Source organism: Bos mutus, chromosome X (assembly GCF_027580195.1).
Source record: "Bos mutus isolate GX-2022 chromosome X, NWIPB_WYAK_1.1, whole genome shotgun sequence".
Lineage (NCBI taxonomy): Eukaryota > Metazoa > Chordata > Mammalia > Artiodactyla > Bovidae > Bos > Bos mutus.
In genome coordinates this window covers 56,838,319-56,859,508 of record NC_091646.1, presented here as the reverse complement: position 1 = coordinate 56,859,508, position 21,190 = coordinate 56,838,319, and the positions used below count along the sequence as shown (strand labels likewise).

Below are 21,190 nucleotides of genomic sequence, written 5' to 3'. Positions count from 1 at the left end.
TAATTTAATTTTTTTAATACAATGCTCTCCAGCTTTTCCAGCACCATTTATTGAAGAGACTGTCTTTTCTCCATTGTATATTCTTGCCTCCTTTGTCAAAGATAAAGTGTCCATAGGTGTGTGGGTTTATCTATGGGCTTTCTTTCTTATTCCATTGGTCTATATTTCTGTTTTTGTGCTGGAGAAAACTTCTGAAAGTCCCTTGGGCAGCAAGGAAGTCAAACTACTCAATCTTATTGGAGATCAACCTTGAATATTCACTGGAAGGACTGATGCTGAAGCTGAAGCTCCAATATTTTAGTTTTCTGATGAGAACAGATGACTCATTGGAAAAACTCCTGATACTGAGAAAGATTAAGGGCAGGAGAAGAGGATGTCAGAGGTTGGCATGTCTGGATGGCATCATCAGTGCAATGAAAATGAACTTGGATAAACTGCGGGGTGGGGGGGTGAGGGACAAGGAGACCTGCATGCTGCAGTCCACAGGGTTGCAAAGACTCAGACATTACTGGGCAACTGAACACCACCACCACCATACTGTCTCATGACTATAGCTTTGTAGTATAGCCTGAAGTCAGGAAGAGTGGTTCCTTTAGCTCCATTCTTTCTTAAGATTGCTTTGGCTATTCAGGGTATTTTGTGTTTCCATATGAATTGTGGATTTTTTTTTTTTTTATTCTAGTTCTGTGGAAAATGCCATTGGTAATTTGATAAGAGCTGCACTGAATCTGTATTTTGGTTTGGGTAATATAGTCATTTTCACAATGTTGATTCTTCCAATTAAAGAACATGATATATCTCTCCATCTGTTTATGTCATCTTTGCTTCTTACATTAGTGTCTTATAGTTTTATATATACAGCTCTTTTGTCTCCTTAGGTAGATTTATTCCTGGGTATTTTATTCTTTTTGTTGCAAAGGTGAATGGGATTGATTCCTTAATTTCTCTTTCTGATTTTTCATTTTTAGTGTATAGGAATGCAAGTGATTTCTGTGTATTGATTTTGTATCCTGCAACTTTACTATATTCAGTGATTAGCTCTAGTATTTTTTTGTTAGTATCTTTAGTACTTTCTCTATATAGTATCATATCATCTGCAAACTGCTACATGTAAAAGAATGAAATTAGAACACTTCCTAACACCATATACAAAGGTAAACTCAAAATGGATTAAAAACCTAAATGTAAGGCCAGAGACTATAAAATTCTTGGAGGAAAACATAGGCACATCATTCTTTGACATAAATCATAGCAAGATCCTCTATGACCCACCTCCTAGAGTAATGGAAATAAAAACAAAAATAAATAAATGGGACCTAATTAAATTTAAAAGCTTTTGAACAGCAAAGGAAACCAAAAATAAGATGAAAAGACAACACTCAGAATAGGGAAAAATTAATTGTAAGTGAAGCAACTGACAAAGGATTAATCTCCAAAATATATAAACAGCACATGGACCTCAATATTAGAAAAACAAACAACCCAATCAAAAAATGGACAGAAGACCTAAATAGATATTTCTCCAACGCATACTGGAGTGGGTTGCCATTTCCTTCAGTGCAGGAAAGTGAAAAGTGAAAGTGAAGTTGCTCAGTCGTGTCTGACTCTCCACAACCCCATGGACTGTAGCCTACCAGGCTCCTCCATCCATCGGATTTGCCAGGCAAGAGTACTGGAGTGGGTTGACATTGCCTTCTCTGAAAGAAGACATACAGATGGCTAATAAACATATGAAGAAATATTCAACATTGTTCATTATTCAGTTCAATTCAGTTCAGTCGCTCAGTCGTGTCCAACTCTTTGCGACCCCATGAATTGCAGCACGCCAGGCCTCCCTGTCCATCACCAACTCCCGGAGTTCAGTGAGACTCACGTCCATCGAGTCAGTGATGCCATCCAGCCATCTCATCCTCTGTCGTTCCCTTCTCCTCCTGCCCCCAATCCCTCCCAGCATCAGAGTCTTTTCCAGTGAGTCAACTCTGCATGAGGTGGCCAAAGTACTGGAGTTTCAGCTTCAGTATCATTCCTTCCAAAGAAATCCCAGGGCTGATCTCCTTCAGAATGGACTGGCTGGATCTCCTTGCAGTCCAGGGGACTCGCAAGAGTCTTCTCCAACACCACACTTCAAAAGCATCAATTCTTCAGTGCTCAGCCTTCTTCATACTCCAACTCTCACATCCATACATTACCACAGGAAAAACCATAGCCTTGACTAGACGGACCTTTGTTGTCAAAGTAATGTCTCTGCTTTTCAATATGCTGTCTAGATTGGTCATAACTTTCCTTCCAAGGAGTAAGCGTCTTTTAATTTCATGGCTGCAGTCACCATCTACAGTGATTTTGGAGCCCCAAAAAATAAAGTCTGACACTGTTTCCACTGTTTCCCCATCTATTTCCCATGAAGTGATGGGACCAGATGCCATGATCTTCGTTTTCTGAATGTTGAGCTTTAAGCCAACTTTTTCCCTCTCCACTTTCACTTTCATCAAGAGGCTTTTTAGTTCCTCTTCGCTTTCTGCCATAAGGGTGGTGTCATTTGCGTATCTGAGGTTATTGATATTTCTCCTGGCAATCTTGATTCCAGCTTGTGCTTCTTCCAGTCCGGCGTTTCTCATGATGTACTCTGCATATGCAAATCAAAACTAGAATGATGTATCACCCCACACTGATTAGAATGGCCATCATCAGAAAATCTACAAACAATAAATGCTGGAGAGGATATGGAGAAAAGGAAACCTTGTTGCACTGTGATGGTAATGTAAATTGAAACAGCCACTATGGAGAACAGTATGGAAATTTCTTTAAAAGGTAGGACTAAAATTTGCATATGACCCAGCAATCTCACTACTGGGCATATACTCTGAGGAACCATAATTGAAAAAGACACATGTACCCCATTGTTCATTTCAGCACTCTTTACAATAGCTAGGACATGGAAGCAACCTAGATTTCCATTGACAGATGAGGGGATGAAGGAGTTATAGTACATATATACAATAGAATATTTCTCAGCAACAAAAAGAATGAATTCAAGTCAGTTCTAGTGAGGTGGATGAACCTAGAGCCTTTTCTAGAGTGAAATGTCAGAAAATGAAAAAAACAAATATTGTATATTAACAAATACATATGGAATACAGAAAAATGGTACTGATGAACTATTTGTAGGGCAGTAATAGAGACGCAGACATAGAGAACAGACTTGTGGACACAGCGGCAGAAGAAGAGGGTGGGATGAATAGAAAGGTAGCATAGAAACATACATTACCATTTGTAAAACACATAGCCAGTGGGAATTTGCTGTATGATGCAGGAAGCTCAATGGGTGCCATGTGACAATCTAGAGAGGTGGGATGGTGTGGGACATGGGAGGGAGGTTCTGGAGGGAGGGAGACATATGTATACCTATGGCTGATTCATGTTGATACATGGCAGAAATCAACACATCATTGTAAAGCAATCATTCTCCAATTAAAAATAAACTTAAAACCAAACAAAATTGTGTCAGACTGTGAAAAGATACACTTTAGAAGGGGGAATATTTAATTTAGTTTACTCTAAAATTTACTAAGATTCAGTGATACTATCAGTGTTATCAATGTTCTGTTAATCAGAAAGGAAAGAAGCTGCTAAGAATTCATCATATACCAGCATTTCTGTTTTACAGTCTTTGTTATTTACACTAAGACATTTATTAGAATTCAGTCAGTTTATGACAAAAAGTAAATGTGTTTAAAAGTGTTAACAGCAGGCCTAGAGCACATTTAATTTAAATAGGGAGCAGATCAAGCAAATGAAGTATAAAAATAGCTTCACATTTATACAATCAAGTGAGTAGTCAACCCCAAAATTGTCTGTCACATAAGATTTCTATTTTTATTGAAGGAAAAATAGAAATTTAGCATTAGCAAATGAGTTAAACATCCCTATTTAAAATGATTGGCTCAGGAAGTTCCCCTGGACGGAAAATGGCAACACACTTCAGTATTCTTGCCTGGAAAATTCCTTGGAGAGAGGAGCTTGATGGGCTGTAGTCCTTGGGGTCACAAAGAGTCAGACATGACTGAGCATACACACAATCATAAGATTAATGCTAAATATGAATTATTTTATATGATCCTTGATATAATATGTGACCCTAGCAAGGGGTATTTTCCCTCGTCCCATGAACACCCTTATGTTAAAGAAAATTTCCTAAACTTTACTAACTCTAATGGAATGATGGTATTGATGCTTTTAATATATTCAAATTTAAGTTTTGGTTATGCTTATAAGAAATGAAAAAAGGAGTAAATGGTAATGGAATATATATGATCTTGACTCTAGTATTTTTTGTGTGTGTGTTGAAATCTTCTGGAGACTTGATGAGCCACACTTTAAATTCCCATAAACCAAGAGCTGATTGATGCACAGTTTAACATAAGCACCATTTTATGAGAGTTGCCATAGTGACCAGTTTCCAGTTATCAACTTGAACAGTTTCATATATGATTAATGTTAACCACCGATTTTTCATGTATAGCTTTTTCCCGGGTGCTGAATTGGTTGCTGCTGCCTTTGATCTGGTTGGGAATACAATCCAATGCAATAGTTAGACAAGTGATCAGTTTGCCAACACTGAAAGAAGATGGATTTAGGTTGCTGTGAGATCAGAGTTTGTTTCTCCTCATCAACACTGAAAGGTCAGGTAGAGTTTAACTACTGTTGGCATCCTTGAAATGTTGTAATACACGTGAGACCTTATAGATTATTATTAATCCATGATGCAGTTAAAAGTCCTATTGTTCTGAAAGAAAGATTCTTATTTAATTTAATAAGCATATTGAAAAAAAGCACTTTACAGTCAGGTAAACAACACCTTCAAAGCTAATGTCATCCTTGGCTTTCTTGGCTTCTAACATAGTTGAAAAAAAAAAAAAGACACATTTAGGACTATACAAGGGGATTTTAAATATCAGTGATGGCTCTGAAAAATGAATCCCAGGTCATGGCTGACAACTCCCACTTTGGGAATCCAACTGTAGCAATCTTTACAAGTTGCTGCTAATACCACACTTAACTGCCACTATAACCAGCAATTTTCTCAGTTTGTCCCAAAATGTTATGAGTGTTTCTTTAAAGAGTAGTAAGCCAAACTTTCATTGAAGAGGATGATATGATCTTATGACTCCTTGCTAAATCATGTGCTAACTATATGGTTTATATTAAATATATTGAAGGCTCATGAAATCACTAATTAATTCATTAACAAGATTTTTTCTTTGAAATAAAATTACCTTTCTAAATTCTTAGTCCTTGATTCATATACAAATAGCTGATCATACAAAATGAAAACAACTTCAAGTGAAATTTAATAATCTTAATGAGCAAAGTATCAGTTATGTTACTACAACTTGGAATGGATATCTTACAGACTGTTGACACCAGAAGACCTATGGAATTTCTTTCTTAGGGACCTGTCAACTCTACAGAGTTTGTAATCCACTTTAACTGCAGAAAAATGAAATACTCTTGATACATATTTCAATTTGGTTTATTCTTTAATCTCAGGAAGCTTCGTTACTATTTCATTTCTCCTGAAGAAGTTTACAGAATGAATGGTAAAATACATAACAGGATAAATTGTGTTACAGAATGAACTGAACCCAGAGAAAATCATGGTTCTTTGGTATAATTTCCCTCCAAACCACCTATAAATGTTGATTTTAGAAAAATGATGCTCTCAAAGATTTAGCTGAGCTGTTTAATAGGAGCTTTGCTCTTTGGGGGATTGTTGGCCAAGGTCCATAAACTTTTGTTAATAGTGTTCTTGGGTGACATAGCCACTGAGTCATTTGGGTGGAAACTTTAAAAAGGGCCTGTTTTATTTTACAGAGTACAAATAACCTTGTAATTAAACTGAAAACAAATAATTGCCAACAAGCAATTATCATTCAGTTAAAGAGTAATTACATGGTTATTTGTGCCCTGTGAAATAAATCATTACAGAAATTAGTAATCCAATTAATATTTTAGCAGAAACAGGGTGCTGGACCTTTCAACCTATTTGTCATCCGAATAACAATTTTCTGGTTAAACCACCACATGTTTATTTTTTCTTGATTTATATGTAAACATCTGCCTGATGCTAATAAAGCTCTTAAAGATAAGTATGGCAAGATCATCTATCAAGAATAATCTTTTCCAACTTTCTACAGTGTCCTCCATAGTCTTTTCTCATGTTGTAAGGCTTGTGTTCTTTGAAAAGTAGTGCAGGAACTTTAGTGCTAGGGATATTTTACTACTGAGGATTATTTGTTCTAAAAGTTAGAATAAATCTATCTTTTAGAATGCTATTGATTATAAAGCGTCTTCACAATCTTGATTCTAATTAATTTACTCTGGGGGCACAAGTCTTCTTTCCACTAATATAAACAAAGGAATCTGGATATGATTTTGTTCACTGATAAGTTTAATCAAGTTTGGAAGTATTCATCACACAATCATACTCACTAAAGAATTAATCATAAATTTTAAGTAGCAGGTCAAATACACATCTCTATCACTGTACCTTAAGCTCTTCAAAAGCAGAAGAAACTATATTCTAGTTTCTCACAATATATCACTGAACAAATAGACCAAAAACCATTGCCATTGTCAAGCTTACATTTTAACCTCTGTAACCCTGATACCTAGTTTCGATGCCGGACACAAACTGAATGGGCACTTAGTGGATGTTTGTTTATTGGATGTTTGAATAAGCGATGAGGTCATTGCTACATCAAATCATGAGATTGACCAAGAAATTTGGAAAAGAACTGTTTAAATCTCATAGATTCCAAAATACACTGTCAACAGCTGGCTCCTAGACATAGAGAGAGCATCAGAAAGAAAGCATAAAGCTCAGTGATTGTAAGCATAAAGACAGCACTGAAACTTTTATGCTGGGTGAGTACAAAGAGTTATCAGGTGGGCTTTAATAAAGTTAGTAGGCTTGAATTCTGATAAATAGAAAGACATAGAGAAGCACTTAGAAAGTATAGACTTCTCTGTAGTTAATTGCTTAACTAGGCAAACAATTTTGAAATTTTCCTTCCAACACAGTAAAACGTGGTGTGAGACTCTATAGCCAGATCTGATGTTGTCTCCCCTGTGACTATTAACATAAGACTGAAACGTTATAAAGGATTTCCCTGAAAGACAGTAAATATTATAACAGAAGAAAATGACTGACTATATAGGAGTAGAGTGTCCTTAAAATGATGAACCTATTTGTAAAAGCAGATATAAAGACACAGATGTAGAGAATAAATGCATGGATACCAATGGAGGAAAGGCGGGGTGGGATGAGTTGGGAGAGTGGGATTGACATATGTACGCTACTATGTATAAAACAGATAACTAATGAGAACCTACTTAATAGCACAGGAAACTTTATTCAATGGTGGTGATCTAAATGGGAAGGAAATCCAAAAAAGAGGGTGTATGTAGAGATGTGTATATGTAGAGATGATTCACTTTGCTGTTCAGTTGAAACTAACGAAACTATATTCCAATTTAAAAAAAAAAGAAAAAGAAAGTACAGACTTGAAGATTACTCAACAAAATAACATGCCTTCTTCTAATGACTGGATATAACCTGACTAATATTGTTTAGTGATCTTGAAATCCTTTAGGACATTTAAAGTAAATAGGATATCTTTCTTACCAGTATTAGGAAGAGTTAGGAAGAGTTAGGAAGCCATAAACAGGGCAAGGACAAACAGAATAACAACACTGAATTAAATAAAATAAATCATGACCCAAACTTGAGTAGAAAGAAGAAGAGATTCAGTTTACAAAATTGAAACATTAAATGAGAAAAATGAATATTTCATACTAGATTGATATACAATATTGATGTATAATAAAAAGAAATAGCATCAGCATGGTAAGTGAAAAGTGAACTGAGTAATAGTGCCTCTGTGTAAGGTCAAGGTTGTTAAAAGTTGTCTTCATTTAAAAGCAGTTTGTCTTACATTGATGGAGCACTTTATTACTGCAAAGTTGATAGAGTGAGATTTAACTTAAATTTCTTTGTGAACAAAAGTCATTTTTTGGAAATGTTCTCTATCAGAACCTTATAAATTTTTGTGGCTTGGGTTATTTAATGTAGTATTTTACAGTATTTTATGAAAATCCCTATTATTCAGATTTATAAACTACATTTCTACCAAGAAACAGCAGCAATATTTTAGGCAGCATTAAAAATGTTGAAAATATTTGAAATATATTTCATGACTTGAGAATAACTTAGTCCTAATGTTCAATGACTTATAAGTCTCCTTATTGTAGTGACAGCTTCCAAATAATGTATTGCGTACACTGACTGTGTTAGAGTACAAGATGGAAGCCTGATACTGACTTTCTATTTCATTATTTTATGGATTAGCATTTATAACTGCAATTCCTGAACTATTCACACCGGGGTAAAGAATGCAAATATAATAGGTTAGTGTTTTAAGTTTAACGTCAACTCCCTTAAAAATACCAAGCAATCTGTGAAAAAATACACCGATTACAAAGGTGGTAGGTTTCCATACTAAAGTCATTCCAAGTGAGTACACTGCCAGTTATACAGCTTGGTTTAAATACTAGGTAGGAAAAAAACCTACTGAGGATAAGGGATCTTTATTCCTTGTGGGCTGTGGAAGCTGTGGAAATGTTAATAAACATCAGGTCTTATTCTACATTTCAGCTTTCTACCCCTCACCTCTGGCATGCTGAGCAGAGAGTTAATCACTTCACATTCTGTACCATCTTAATTCTGTGAGTCCGTATCTCAGTTGCATGTATTAATACCAGGGATGAAGTGTAGCTTTAAGAGCAGAAGGTAACTTTGGGTTTCTCACAACAGGTAAGCTGCAATGCAAAGTGCTGGTGTCTAAATAGATCTAAGCTAGAAATTAATCTCTTATGGTTTTAAAGCTTGCCTTAACTATATTGTAAAGAATCTGCCTGCCAGTGCAGGAGACACAAGAAATGCGGGTTTGATCCCTGGGTTGAGAAGGTTCCCTGGCATTGGAAATGGCAACCCACTCCAATATTCTTGCCTGGGAAATCCCATGGACAGAGAAGCCTGGAGGGCTACAGTCCATGAGGTTGCAGAGAGTCTTGACAGAACTGAGCACACATACAACCATAAGTATGTTGGGAAGCTTAGTAGAAAGAAAAGTATTGATCTTTTAGTAATAAATGAAAATAGTCTTTAATATAAAATTCTATCATTTTTTGACAATTAAACAAGGTTTAGGTGAATGTAGCAAGTGATGGCATTTCCAAAGAGTGTATTTTAACCTGATCTTTGTCTTTTTCTCCAACAGTTCAAGGCCTGGCAGGCCTCCTAAGCGTTCTTTGGGAGTGTTGCAAGACAGTGCTCGCCTTCTGCCCCATTCAATCCCAGGACTTTTATCACCAGGACTTATCACCCCAACAGGTAATAAAATCCATCCAATGATCAGCCTTGTCTCTTCATATTGCCCAACATTTGAAATAAACTAATATTGAACTAACTGCCTTGTCCTTCAGAGTTTTTCAAGCTCTACTAGAGGTTACATTATTGGATTTTTGAATATTCATGAAAACAGTTTTGTTACTCCAATGATGCAAATCAAATGGGCATGACTTAAAAATTAATTGTCACTTCCTTGTAGGAAATATCTTTCATGGCCTTATTGTGTGTATGTATGTGTGTTTTTGTATGTTGAGGGCAGAGATTGGGGGAGGGTGTCACTGGCCAAACTAGTATTTTCTCAAAACCTCTGACGGGATGTACTGTACCTGCTTATTGATATGTCTCAATAATATTCTTTTTGTTTTTAAAAGTTCTGGACATCTTTTCTATGTTAATATTCTAGGATAAAATGTAAAAATAATATGTATCATCCCTGGTAACACATTACAATTAGACAAGAAAGTGGAAATAGTCATTGTCTTAAATGATTCACTGTTTTTCATCAAACACTGTGGTAAACACTACTTCCCTAAAAATACCAGTCTTACAAATTAGCACTGAACATTTTTTGTTTTCTAAAAAAAGAAAAGCACACAAAACACTTAAACTTGCTTGCTATTTCTGTAACTGAAGCTTTGAAAATCATTAAAGCTACTATATGAAAGAAAATGTATTTAATGATAATATTATCTTTATACCTTCAATGATACAAAAAATTAAACAAACAAACACCTACTGTGTTTTGGGTATTAGGTCCTAGGTGATGCAAAATTATATGAATAGCAGTCCTTGTCACATAAGTTCATGTAAACTAATAATTTCATTGAAGTATGATAGAGACTACAATACAAGTATATATAAGGTGCTATAATATCACAGAATGGTAGCAACTAAAACAATTTGTTAAGTTGGGTAATGCTCACAGAGATTTGAGCTATGCCTTATAGGCTGAATGTTTAGCAGATGGATAATAGGAGGGAAAACATCTTCTGAATGTAGAATGTAGATGTACAATGATGAGAAAAAGCCTAGTATCCTAGGGGCAATAGCAATTAAGTGGCAGAGACCAAAGGAGAGATTTAAAATGAGAGACTTACAGACAATACAGTTAAAGTGGGGGGAAAAAAAGTTTGTGAACCTATCATGTTCAGCAGTTTAGGATTGTCCCTGGCAATAGTTTTCCAAAGTGTCTTTCAAGCACTTTCCTTACTGGCTTACACAGAATTGCAGAAGTACTTCTAGGTTTCCCACTTCTGTCTCAGAATTTTACATGTTCTATTTCATGTAGGATTTTGTTCAGATTAAAAAAAAAACCAGCTCTTATAGGTTAAAGGACCACTGATAAGTAAATGAGTAAATGCTCTAAAAACAATTGCTGTTGAAGGAAAGTAGCAATGAAGGGAGAAATACCGAGGACCTGAACTAAGGAAAATTCAGTAGAGTAAAAAAGAGATTCAGAGTTGCTTCATAATTAGAATTAATTACGGTTGATACTTGATCAAAATAGAGAGTGAGAAGATGAAGTCTAGGATGATTCATGTTATCAGTTGGATGATAATGTCATTAGCTAAAATAGAAAATTTAGGAAGAGTCTTTGGGGATTAGATGATAATTTTTTAGACTTTAAATATTTATAAACAAATTCTGATACAAGAAGAAAGCAGCCCTTCACATATAAATGAATATAGAAGGGATAACATATTATCCCCTGAAATATATTGTCATGGATGCTCAATAAATGATAATCTATTTCTTGATTTAAAACACATTCAGTTCAGTTTAGTTCAGTCACTCAGTCATGTCTGACTCTTTGTGACTCCGTGGACTGAAGCATGCCAGGCTTCCCTGTCCATCACCAACTCCCAGAATTTACTCAAACTCATGTCCATTGAGTTGGTGATGCCATCCAACCATCTCATCCTCTGTTGTCCCCTTCTCCTCCTACCTTGAATCTTGCCCAGCATCAGGGTCTTTTCCAATGAGTCAGTTCTTTGCATCAGGTGGCCAAAGTATTGGAGTTTCAGCTTCAGCATCATTCCTTCCAATGAATATTCAGGACTGATTTCCTTTAGGATTGATTGGTTTGATCTCCTTGCAGTCCAAGGGACTCTCAAGAGTCTTCCAACACCACAATTTAAAGCATCAATTCTTCAGTGCTCAGCTTTCTTTATAGTCCAACTTTCCCATCCATACGTGACTATTGGAAAAACCATAACTTTGACTAATGGATCTTTGTGCAAAGTAATATCTCTGCTTTTTAAAACACATTGACAGAGCCTAAAATCATTACCATATAATCAGATCTATGTCCTGATCAAAGATGTGTCCTATGTAGATAAAAGAAAAGAAAGGATTTTATAATTGCCTTGAAGCTAATGTACTCAAGTAAACTTTGGTACCTTATCTGTTGAGGAAAACCTGTAATATATATTAAGTTTCTATTATGCACCAGACATGGGTGTTTTATATGTACTTCATTTAATCTTCACAGTAGGTTTATGAATATTGTCTTCATTTTTCAAGTAAATAATACATGGCTCAGTGTATTTACATTAATTGCTTAAGATTACAAAGCAATTGAGTAACAGAACTGGGTTTCAAACTCAGGTCTTTTAAAGTCCAGGGCCAATACTTTTCCCTCCTCATCATGATGTCTTATAGTACATGTTAAAATCCAGGTTGAGGTATTCATCTGCTCCTAATTTACTTGGCATGTATGCTTCAGCTCCTCCAAGATAATGGAGGCTCCTTCCTTGGGTTAAAACCTTGGCCTTCCTTCCTACAACTTGAATTTACCACAGTGAGAAACATTGGGGGAAAAAAAAGACTCCTCAATTCAAAACCCTTTGCTTGTACCTAGAAAGAGATGATAGAGATAGATAAGGGATTGAGTAGGAAAAGGCATGAATACTTATGTCTAAATGGCAGACAGAAAATCATTTAATAGGGGGAGGAAAAGGAGTCTGCACAGCTCTGTAGTAATTTATTTTCTTAGAATACATTAATTTATTTTACATGCCTAAGGCTATCCTACTCAACTATAGACATATAAGAATAAAAAAGGCTCTGTGAACCAAGTAGAGATAATTCTGGGATTATACATTATTTTGCATTAGATACACCATTTCACCCCTCCATTAGCAAAGATAATTGAGATAAAATCAATTCTCAATTTAGCTATCAGCAAGTTTCATATTTGATATTATACTTACTATTCATTGCCAGCTTAATTTTCATTAATTTATTTAAATATAATTTAGAAGAATTCAATTGATATTAATATGGTGTGTTATGGGTTGAGAATTATCTTTTTTCTCAAATGATTATTAAAATTATTTCCAATAAAGTTTCAGGTCTTAAGTCTCAACATTTTATGTAAAGAAAGAGATAATATTTTACAACTGTGTATAATTTTACATAAAACTGAATAATTATTGGTGAGTGTGCTGCTACCTTCTGTTTCAAGGTCATATGTCTGGTGAGCCTACTTTGAATCCTGCTGAATTTGCCTAAGTAAATGAAACTTGTTTTCCATTTGTTTATATTGTTTATTTGCATTTGTAATTTGAAAATGGGGTCTAAGGGTAATAAAATGCAATGATCACAATGTTCCTTTTTAAATATAGTGATTTTTTGTATATTATTTTGCTTTTAAATCCCCACCAACAGTTGCAAGCAAAAACATGCAAGTGAAAAGGTTTAGAAATGGTTAAGTCATCATGCTTAGATTTACGAAGAGTTCTCTATTCACATAGCTTGACATGTAAATTCTTAACAATGCAGAATAATATTGAATAATGTCAGGTATGCCATGTTGTTTTTATCTGCTTAGCATATAGGTAATTTTTAAAATTTCTATTTTATATGACTTTATTCCTTTTTGATTTGTTTTATTTTCATTTCAAATGTGTTTATTTTCTTCTTGGTCATATTTCCCCTATGTAATAGAAACCAATTCATTCAACCCCACTAATTAAAATTTTGAGATAATTCAGGGTCACTATGCTAAAGTCTATGATATCAAATGTATCTTATTTAGCCAGTTAAAAGTATAAATAAAAATGTCTGTGTATATATTGGTATTGAGTTATTAAAATACTTGGCTCTCTGGGTAACTCCAGTGATAAAGGATCCGCATGCCAATGCAGGAGACATAAGAAATGCAGGCTCTATTCCTGGGTCAAGAAGATCCCCTGGAGTAGGAAAATAGCAATGTGCTCCAGTATTCTTGCCTGGAAAATTCCATGGACAGAGGAGCCTGGTGGGCTACAGTCCATGAGGTCACAAGGAGTCGGACACAACTGAATACTGTCTACATTCCATATTCCATACTAAAATACTTGGGAAATTTAAATGTACTTAGGTATCTAACAATTAGTTCAAATAATTTATTTCTATACAAAATAATCAACTTACTAATTACTGATGATAATACTTTTTTCACTGAGATAGGATCCTTAGGAAGTATTCTTGACAATGTTGTCTGATATTCATTTAGAGACTATCTATGTAACTATAGACCCAGAGATATAGGATCTATTAATATCTATCTATTGATTAATATCTATCTTTAGATAAATATATATATGAATTTATGGTTTTCATTTAACATATAATGTTTCTTGAACATCCATTCTGCACCAAACAATATGAAAAAATATTAGAACACGTTAAAATTTATTTTGTGAGTCAGAGTTTTCTCAAATTCCACCCAACCTTTTACTGAGTAATTACAAAATGATGAAATTTAATTGTATTTTGCCTTCATATATTGCACTGCTGATATTCTCATCTCATGTCTCTGTCTCTATTTCTTTTTTTTTATTTTTTAATTTTTTTTAAATTTTACAATATTGTTTGTTTTTGCCATGTATTGTAGAATCTGTACAATAGAAACAATCTTAATTCCTTGTTAGGTCATTAATATATAATAATCCTATTATCTAGTATTTTTTTAAAAAATGTTTTGTGTTATAGAGGGGAAAACGAAGGACTTTTATCCCCATCTTTCTCAGCAAAACTGCAAAAGTGCTAATATCCCTGAATCATACTCAAAGGATGGATTTGTCATATGTGTCTTTGAACTTTACAAAAGATGACTACTCCCTTTTCCTTGGCTTATGAACTGGTTCAGACAGACAGATGTGGAATTTGGCCTGAGAGAGATGTAAACTGACACCTTACAAGGAAGTAATAAAGTGCTTCAAATAAAATTTCTATAGTGTTCATTTCTTAAAAGGTAGAAGATTCTTCAGCTGTTTTCTTTTTTCTTTGAGTTCTGTTGTGGTAAAATATTTTTAGGAATTTCAGCTGCCATCTATGTTCCTGGGAAACTGAGCCTATGAATATCCAATCCAGTAATAGTAGCTTCAAAAATCAACTCAGGATTGGCAGAGCTATAAGTAGAATCCTGCCAAATCTTCATAGTGATATGTCAATTTTATGACATGATATAATGTCAATTAGCCTGATAGCATGATTGGAATCAGCTTCCCTTTACAAGACATGTTTTGTATAATTACTCAGTTTGATTGCTAAGAAGTGGTCATAAGTAGGACAGAGTGGTCCTAAGCCTTTCTTCTGTGAGTGTAACACAGGAGAAATCTATCTAGAAAGAAACAAACCAACTTTTTAATGGTTGACTTAAAACATTTTTTTCCTGTGACTATTTTTGACTTTTTCAATGATTAATATTGTAAAGCATTCTTCATGTCACACAAATGGAGATTGCTTTTATGTCAAAAATGGTAGTAACAATTATCTCTATTTCTCATGTGCCCAGGAAGAATCATTGGCCTGAATGGAGCCAGAGCTGAATGACTAATATTTTCTAATAGTTAGTTTAGATTACATACACTTACTGTTTCTCTACTAACCAAAAAGGTTAATTTTATCAGTTTAATAACAGGAACTCCATCCATTATTTTAGCTAAATGTGGGTTTCCAAATATTTTTATTTTAATATCTTTCAATGCTTTTTTCCCTCTGTATAAATATCCTAACCTAAAAAGTGTTCCCACCCACCTTTTTAGACTCCTACCAATTTTTGTACTGCCTTGAAGACTTATAGAGGAAAACCCATTGCTTATTTCCAATGTAGGTGGAGGGGAAAACTTGGAATTTAAGCAAACCTTGCAGGATTATGGTGATGATGATGATGATAAAAACGTATAGTGCTTTATAAACCACTCTCACATCTTTAAGGTGTGTCAATGTGTATTGTTGTTGTTGGTTAGTCGCTAAGTCCTGTCCAACTCTTTTTGCAACCCCATAGACTGTAGCCTGCTGGGTTCCTCTCTTCATGGAATGCTCCATGCAAGAATACTGGAGTGGGTTGCCATTTCCTTCTCCAGGGGATCTTCCCAACCCAGGGACTGAACCCATGTCTCCTGCATTAGCAGGTGGATTCTTTACCACTGAACCATTGAGGAAGCCTGTCTATGTGTATGTATGTAGCTAAACTTTAAGTTTTAAAAAGAACAATTTTCAAGGTCCATCCATGTTGTCCCAATGGCAGGTTTTTTATTCTTTTCTATGGCTGAGTAGTATTCTATTTTATATGTATAACATTTCTTCATTAATCATTCATCTATTGATAGGAACTTAGGTTGCTTCCATATCTTCGCTATTGTAAATAATGCTGCAATGAGCATAGGTGTGTAAATATATATTCAAATTAGTGCTTTTGTTTTGTTTGGATAAATATCCAGGAGTGGAATTACTGGATCTTATGGTAGTTCTATTTTTAATTTTTTGAGAAAATGTCATATTTTTTCCAATTAATTCCCACCAACAGTGCACGGGGGTTTACTTTCTCCACATCTTTGCCAATGCTTGTTATTTGTTGCCTTTTTCGAAATAGCCATCCTGAGAGCTGTGAGCTGATACTTCATTGTGTTTTTTTTTAATTAAATTTATTTTAATTGGAGGATAATTACTTTACAATATTGTAAAAATATGGAATGTTTCACGAATTTATGTGTCATCCTTTGGCAGGGGCCATGCTAATCTTCTCTGTATTATTCAAATTTTAGTATATGTGCTACCGAAGCGAGCACTTAATTTTGGTTTTGATTTGATTAGTCATCATTAGTGATGTTGAGCATCTTTTCACATGCCTATTGGCAATGTGTAAGTCTTCTTTTGGAAAAATGTCTACACAGATTTAATTGGATTGTTTGCTCTTTTGATGTGGAATTGTATGCAGTTTTTTGTGTGTGTGTGGATATTAACTCCTTATCAGATATATCCTTTGAAAATATGTTCTCCCACTCAGTAGGTGGCCTTTATGATTTGTTGATAGTTCCCTTCACTGTCCAAAAGATTTTTGCTTTGATGTACTCCCATGTGTTTATTTTTACTTTTATTTCCTTTGCCCAAAAAGACATATCCAAAAAAGTATTATTAAACCCAGGGTCAAGATCTTATTGCCTATGTTTTCTTCTATGAATTTTATGGTTTCAGGTCCTACACTTAAGATGTCAATCCATTATGACTTTACTTTTGTGCATGGTTTGAGATAGTAATCCAGTTTATTTTGCAAGTAACTGTTCAGTTTCAAAACAGTATTTATTGAAGAGGTTGTCTTTTCCCCATTGTATATTCATACTGTCTCTGTTAGATTAATTGATCATAAGTGTGTGAGCTTATATCTGGGCTCACTATTCTGTACATTGATCTATGTGGCTGTATTTGTGCCAGTACCCTACAGTTTAGATTACCCTACAGTATCATAGTATAGTTTGAAATCAGGAGTGTGAATATCTCTAGATTTTTACTTTTTCCTCATATTGTTTTAGCTCTTTGGGGTCATTTGTGCTTCTACACAAATTTTAGAATTTGTGTTCTAATTCAAGTTGTAGAATTATTTTTTCTACTTCTATGAAAATGCCATTGGTATTTTTATAGAGATTGCATTGAATCTGTAGATTGTCTTGGGTAGTATCGTCATTTTAACAATATTAATTCTTCCAGTCCATGAACATGGTATATCTTACCTCGTGTGTGTGTGTGTGTGTGTGTGTGTGTGTGTGTGTGTGTGATCTTCAGTTTTATCAGTGTCTTATAGTTTTCAGTAAACAGGTCTTTTCCTTTTTAGATTTATTCCGTAGAATTTTATTCTTTTTGAAGTGATTGTAAATGGGATTGTTTTCTTAATTTCTCTTTCTGAGAGTTCATTTTCAGTGTCTAAAAAGGCAACATAATTATATATATTAATTTTATATCCTGCAAATTTACTAAATCTTTGATGAATTCCAGTGCTATTCTGTTGTCTTTAGGATTTTCTGTGTATAATATCATGCCTTTATGGTCTTTAGGATTTTCTATGTATGTATAGTATCATGCTGTATGCATAGTAATGATGACAATTTTATTTCTTCCTTTTCAATTTGTATTCCTTCTATTTTTTTTTTTTTTTCTGGTTGCTCTGGCTAGGACTTCCAATACTATGTTGAATAAAAGTGGTGAGAGTTGGCATCCTTGTCTTGTTCCTGATTTTAGAGGAAATATTTTCAGCTTTTCACAGTGGAGTATGATGTTGACACAGTTGACAAGCTGTGAGCTTGTCATATAAGGCTTTTATTATGTCAAATTGTTTCCTCTATACTCACTCTGTATAATTCTTATCATAAATGGATGTTGAATTTTTTAAAAATTATTTTATTGAAATGTAGTGGTTTTACAATGTTTTGTGTGTTTCTACTGTTTATAAAAGTGATTTCGTTATACATACATATATATCACTCATTCCTTTTCATATTATTTTCCATTATGATTAATCATAGAATATTGAATATAGTTCCTTGCACTATACAATAGGACCTTGTTATTTGGATGTTGAATTGTGTCAAAAGCTTTTTCTTCATCGATTGAGATGATTATATGATTTTTATTTTTCAGTTTGTTAATATAGTGTATGTTATTGAGTGATTTGCAGATATTGACCCATCCTTGTATCCCTGGGGTAAATCCCACTTGAGCAGAGTATGTGATCCTCTTGCTGTTTTGTTGAATTTGGTTTGCTAGTATTTTGTTGAAGATATTTGCATCTATGTTCATGAGTGGTATCGGCCTGTAATTTCCTTTTTTGTGTGATATCTTTGTTAGATTTTGGTATCACTGTAATGCTGGTCTCATAGAATGAGATTTTAAGCATTCCTGCCTCAACAATGTTTTGGAATAGTTTGAGAAGGATAAGTGGTAAACCTTCTTTATGTTATGTTTTTTCTTTATTTTTATTTTTATTTTCATTACTCTAGGAGGTGGATCAAAAAATATCTTGCTGTGATTTATGTCAGAATGTTCTGCCTGTTTTTCCCTCTGAGAGTTTTATAGTACCTGGTCTTATATTTAAGTATTTAATCCATTTTGAGTTTACTTTTGTTTATGGTTTTAGACAATGTTCTAACTTCATTCTTTTACATGTAGCTGTCCTTCATTGCCAGCATCACTTATTAAAGAGACTGTCTGCAAAAGAGACACTGATGTATAGAACAGTCTTGTGGACTCTGTGGGAGAGGGAGAGGGTGGGAAGATTTGGGAGAATGGCATTGAAACATGTAAAATATCATGTATGAAACGAGATGCCAGTCCAGGTTCGATGCACGATCCTGGATGCTTGGGGCTGGTGCTCTGGGACGACCCAGAGGGATGGTATGGGGAGGGAGGAAGGAGGAGGGTTCAGGATGGGGAACACATGTATACCTGTGGTGGATTCATTTTGATATTTGGCAAAACTAATGCAATTATGTAAAGTTTAAAAATAAAATAAAATTAAAAAAAATAAAGAGACTGTCTTTTCTTCATTGTCTATTCTTGCTTCCTTTGCCATATATTAGGTGACCATAGGTGCCTGTGTTTATCTCTGGACTTTCTATCCTGTTCCATTTATATATATTTCTGTTTTTGTGCCAGTAACATATTATCTTGATTACTGTAACTTTGTGGTATAGTCTGAAGTCAGGGGACCTGAATCCTCTAGCTCCTTTTCTCTTTCTCAAGATAGCTTTGGCTATTCAGGGTCTTTTGTGTTTCCATAAAAATTGTACAATTATTTTGTTCTAATTCTGTGAAAAATGCTATTGATAATTTGATAGAGATTGCATTGAATCTGTACATTGCTTTGGGTAGTATAGTCATTTTGACGATATCTATCCTTCCAATCCAAAAACATGGTATATCTCTCCAGAGATTTTAGTGTCATCTTTAATTTCTTTCATTAGCATCTTACAGTTTTCCAACTACAGATCTTTTGCCTCCTTATGTAGATTTATTTTTATTTCTTTTGTTCTATTTTGATGTAACAGTAAGTGGGATTGTTTCCTGTATTTCTCATTCTGATCATTCATTCTTAGTGTATAGGAATGAAAGCTGCTGTTGCTGCTAAGTCGCTTCAGTCATGTCCGACTCTCTGTGACCCCATAGACGGCAGTCCACCAGGCTCCCCTGTCCCTGGGATTCTCCAGGCAAGAACACTGGAGTGGGTTGCCATTTCCTTCTCCAATGCGTGAAAGAGAAAAGTGAAAGTGAAGTCGCTCAGTTGTGTCCGACTCTTAGCAACCCCATTGACTGCAGCCTACTAGGCTCCTCCGTCCATGGGATTTTCCAGGCAAGAATACTGGAGTGGTCTGCCATTGCCTTCTCTGATAGGAATGCAAGAGATTTCTGCATATTAATTTTGTATCCCACAACCATACAAAATTCATTGATAAGCTCTAGTAGTTTTCTGGGAGCATCTTTAGGATATTCTATGTATAATATCATGTCATCTGAAAACAGTGATCATTTTAATCCCTTTCTAATTTAGTTTCATTTTAATCCTTTTCCTTCTATCATTGCCATGGCTAGGACTTCCAAAACTGTGTTGAATACTGGTGAGAGTGGACATCATCCTCTTGTTCCTAATTTTAGAGAAAATGCTTTCAAGTAGTACATTGTTTGGGAATGACATTTGCTGTGGGTTTTTTGTATATGGCCGTTATTATGTTGAGGTATGTTCCCTCTATGGCCACTTTATGGAGTGTTTTTCTTTTTTTAATTGTAAATGGATGTTGAATCTTGGTTAAAGCTTTTTCTGCATCTGTTGAGCTGATCATATGGTTTTTATTCTTTGATTTGTTAATATGGTCTATCACATTGATTGATTTAAGTATGTTGAATCCTTCCATCCCAGGGTTAAATCCCATTTGATCACAGTGTATAATCCTTTTAATGTGTTCTTGGATTTGATTAGCTAATATTTTGTTAAGAATTTTTGTGTCTATGTTCATCAGTGATATTGGCCTATAATTTTCTCTTTTTATTTTGTTGACATCTTTGTCTCGTTTTGGTATACTACTACTAATAAACAGCTTCAATCAAGTGAGACTCTGTAAGACCCTATGGACTGTAGCCTGCCAGCCTCCTCTGTCCAATGGATTCTCCAGGCAAAAATACTGGAGTGGGTTTCCATTTCCTCCTCCATGAGACCCTCCTGACCCAGGGACTGAACCCAAGTCTCCTGCATTGCAGGCAAATTCTTTACCATCTGAACTACCTGGGAAACTTTCCACATGAAAGGTTTTGGTATAATTCTTCCTTAAATGTTTGTTAGAATTCACTTGTGAAGACATCTGGCCCTGGAATTTTGTTTGTTTTTTGTTACTATCAGATTCTCTTTTATTACTTTTAATTGATTTATTGGTATTTTCTGTTTCTTCCTGGTTTACTCTTGGGGGATTG

At 34.7% G+C, this 21,190-nt stretch overlaps 1 protein-coding gene and 1 non-coding gene across 2 annotated transcripts in view; one reads left to right on the top strand and one right to left on the bottom strand.

The window, feature by feature from the left end:
* DACH2 (dachshund family transcription factor 2) overlaps positions 1 to 21,190 on the top strand; it is an 864,952-nt gene that overhangs the window by 350,470 nt on the left and 493,292 nt on the right. The window contains exon 3 of the mRNA XM_070366582.1: positions 9,339 to 9,451. Within this exon, the coding sequence (XP_070222683.1) occupies positions 9,339 to 9,451 (113 nt within the window). The remainder of the gene's footprint in view (positions 1 to 9,338; positions 9,452 to 21,190) is intronic.
* On the bottom strand, positions 16,421 to 16,527 carry LOC138986594 (U6 spliceosomal RNA). The gene has a single exon (XR_011463398.1). It is a non-coding gene; the product is annotated as a U6 spliceosomal RNA (small nuclear RNA).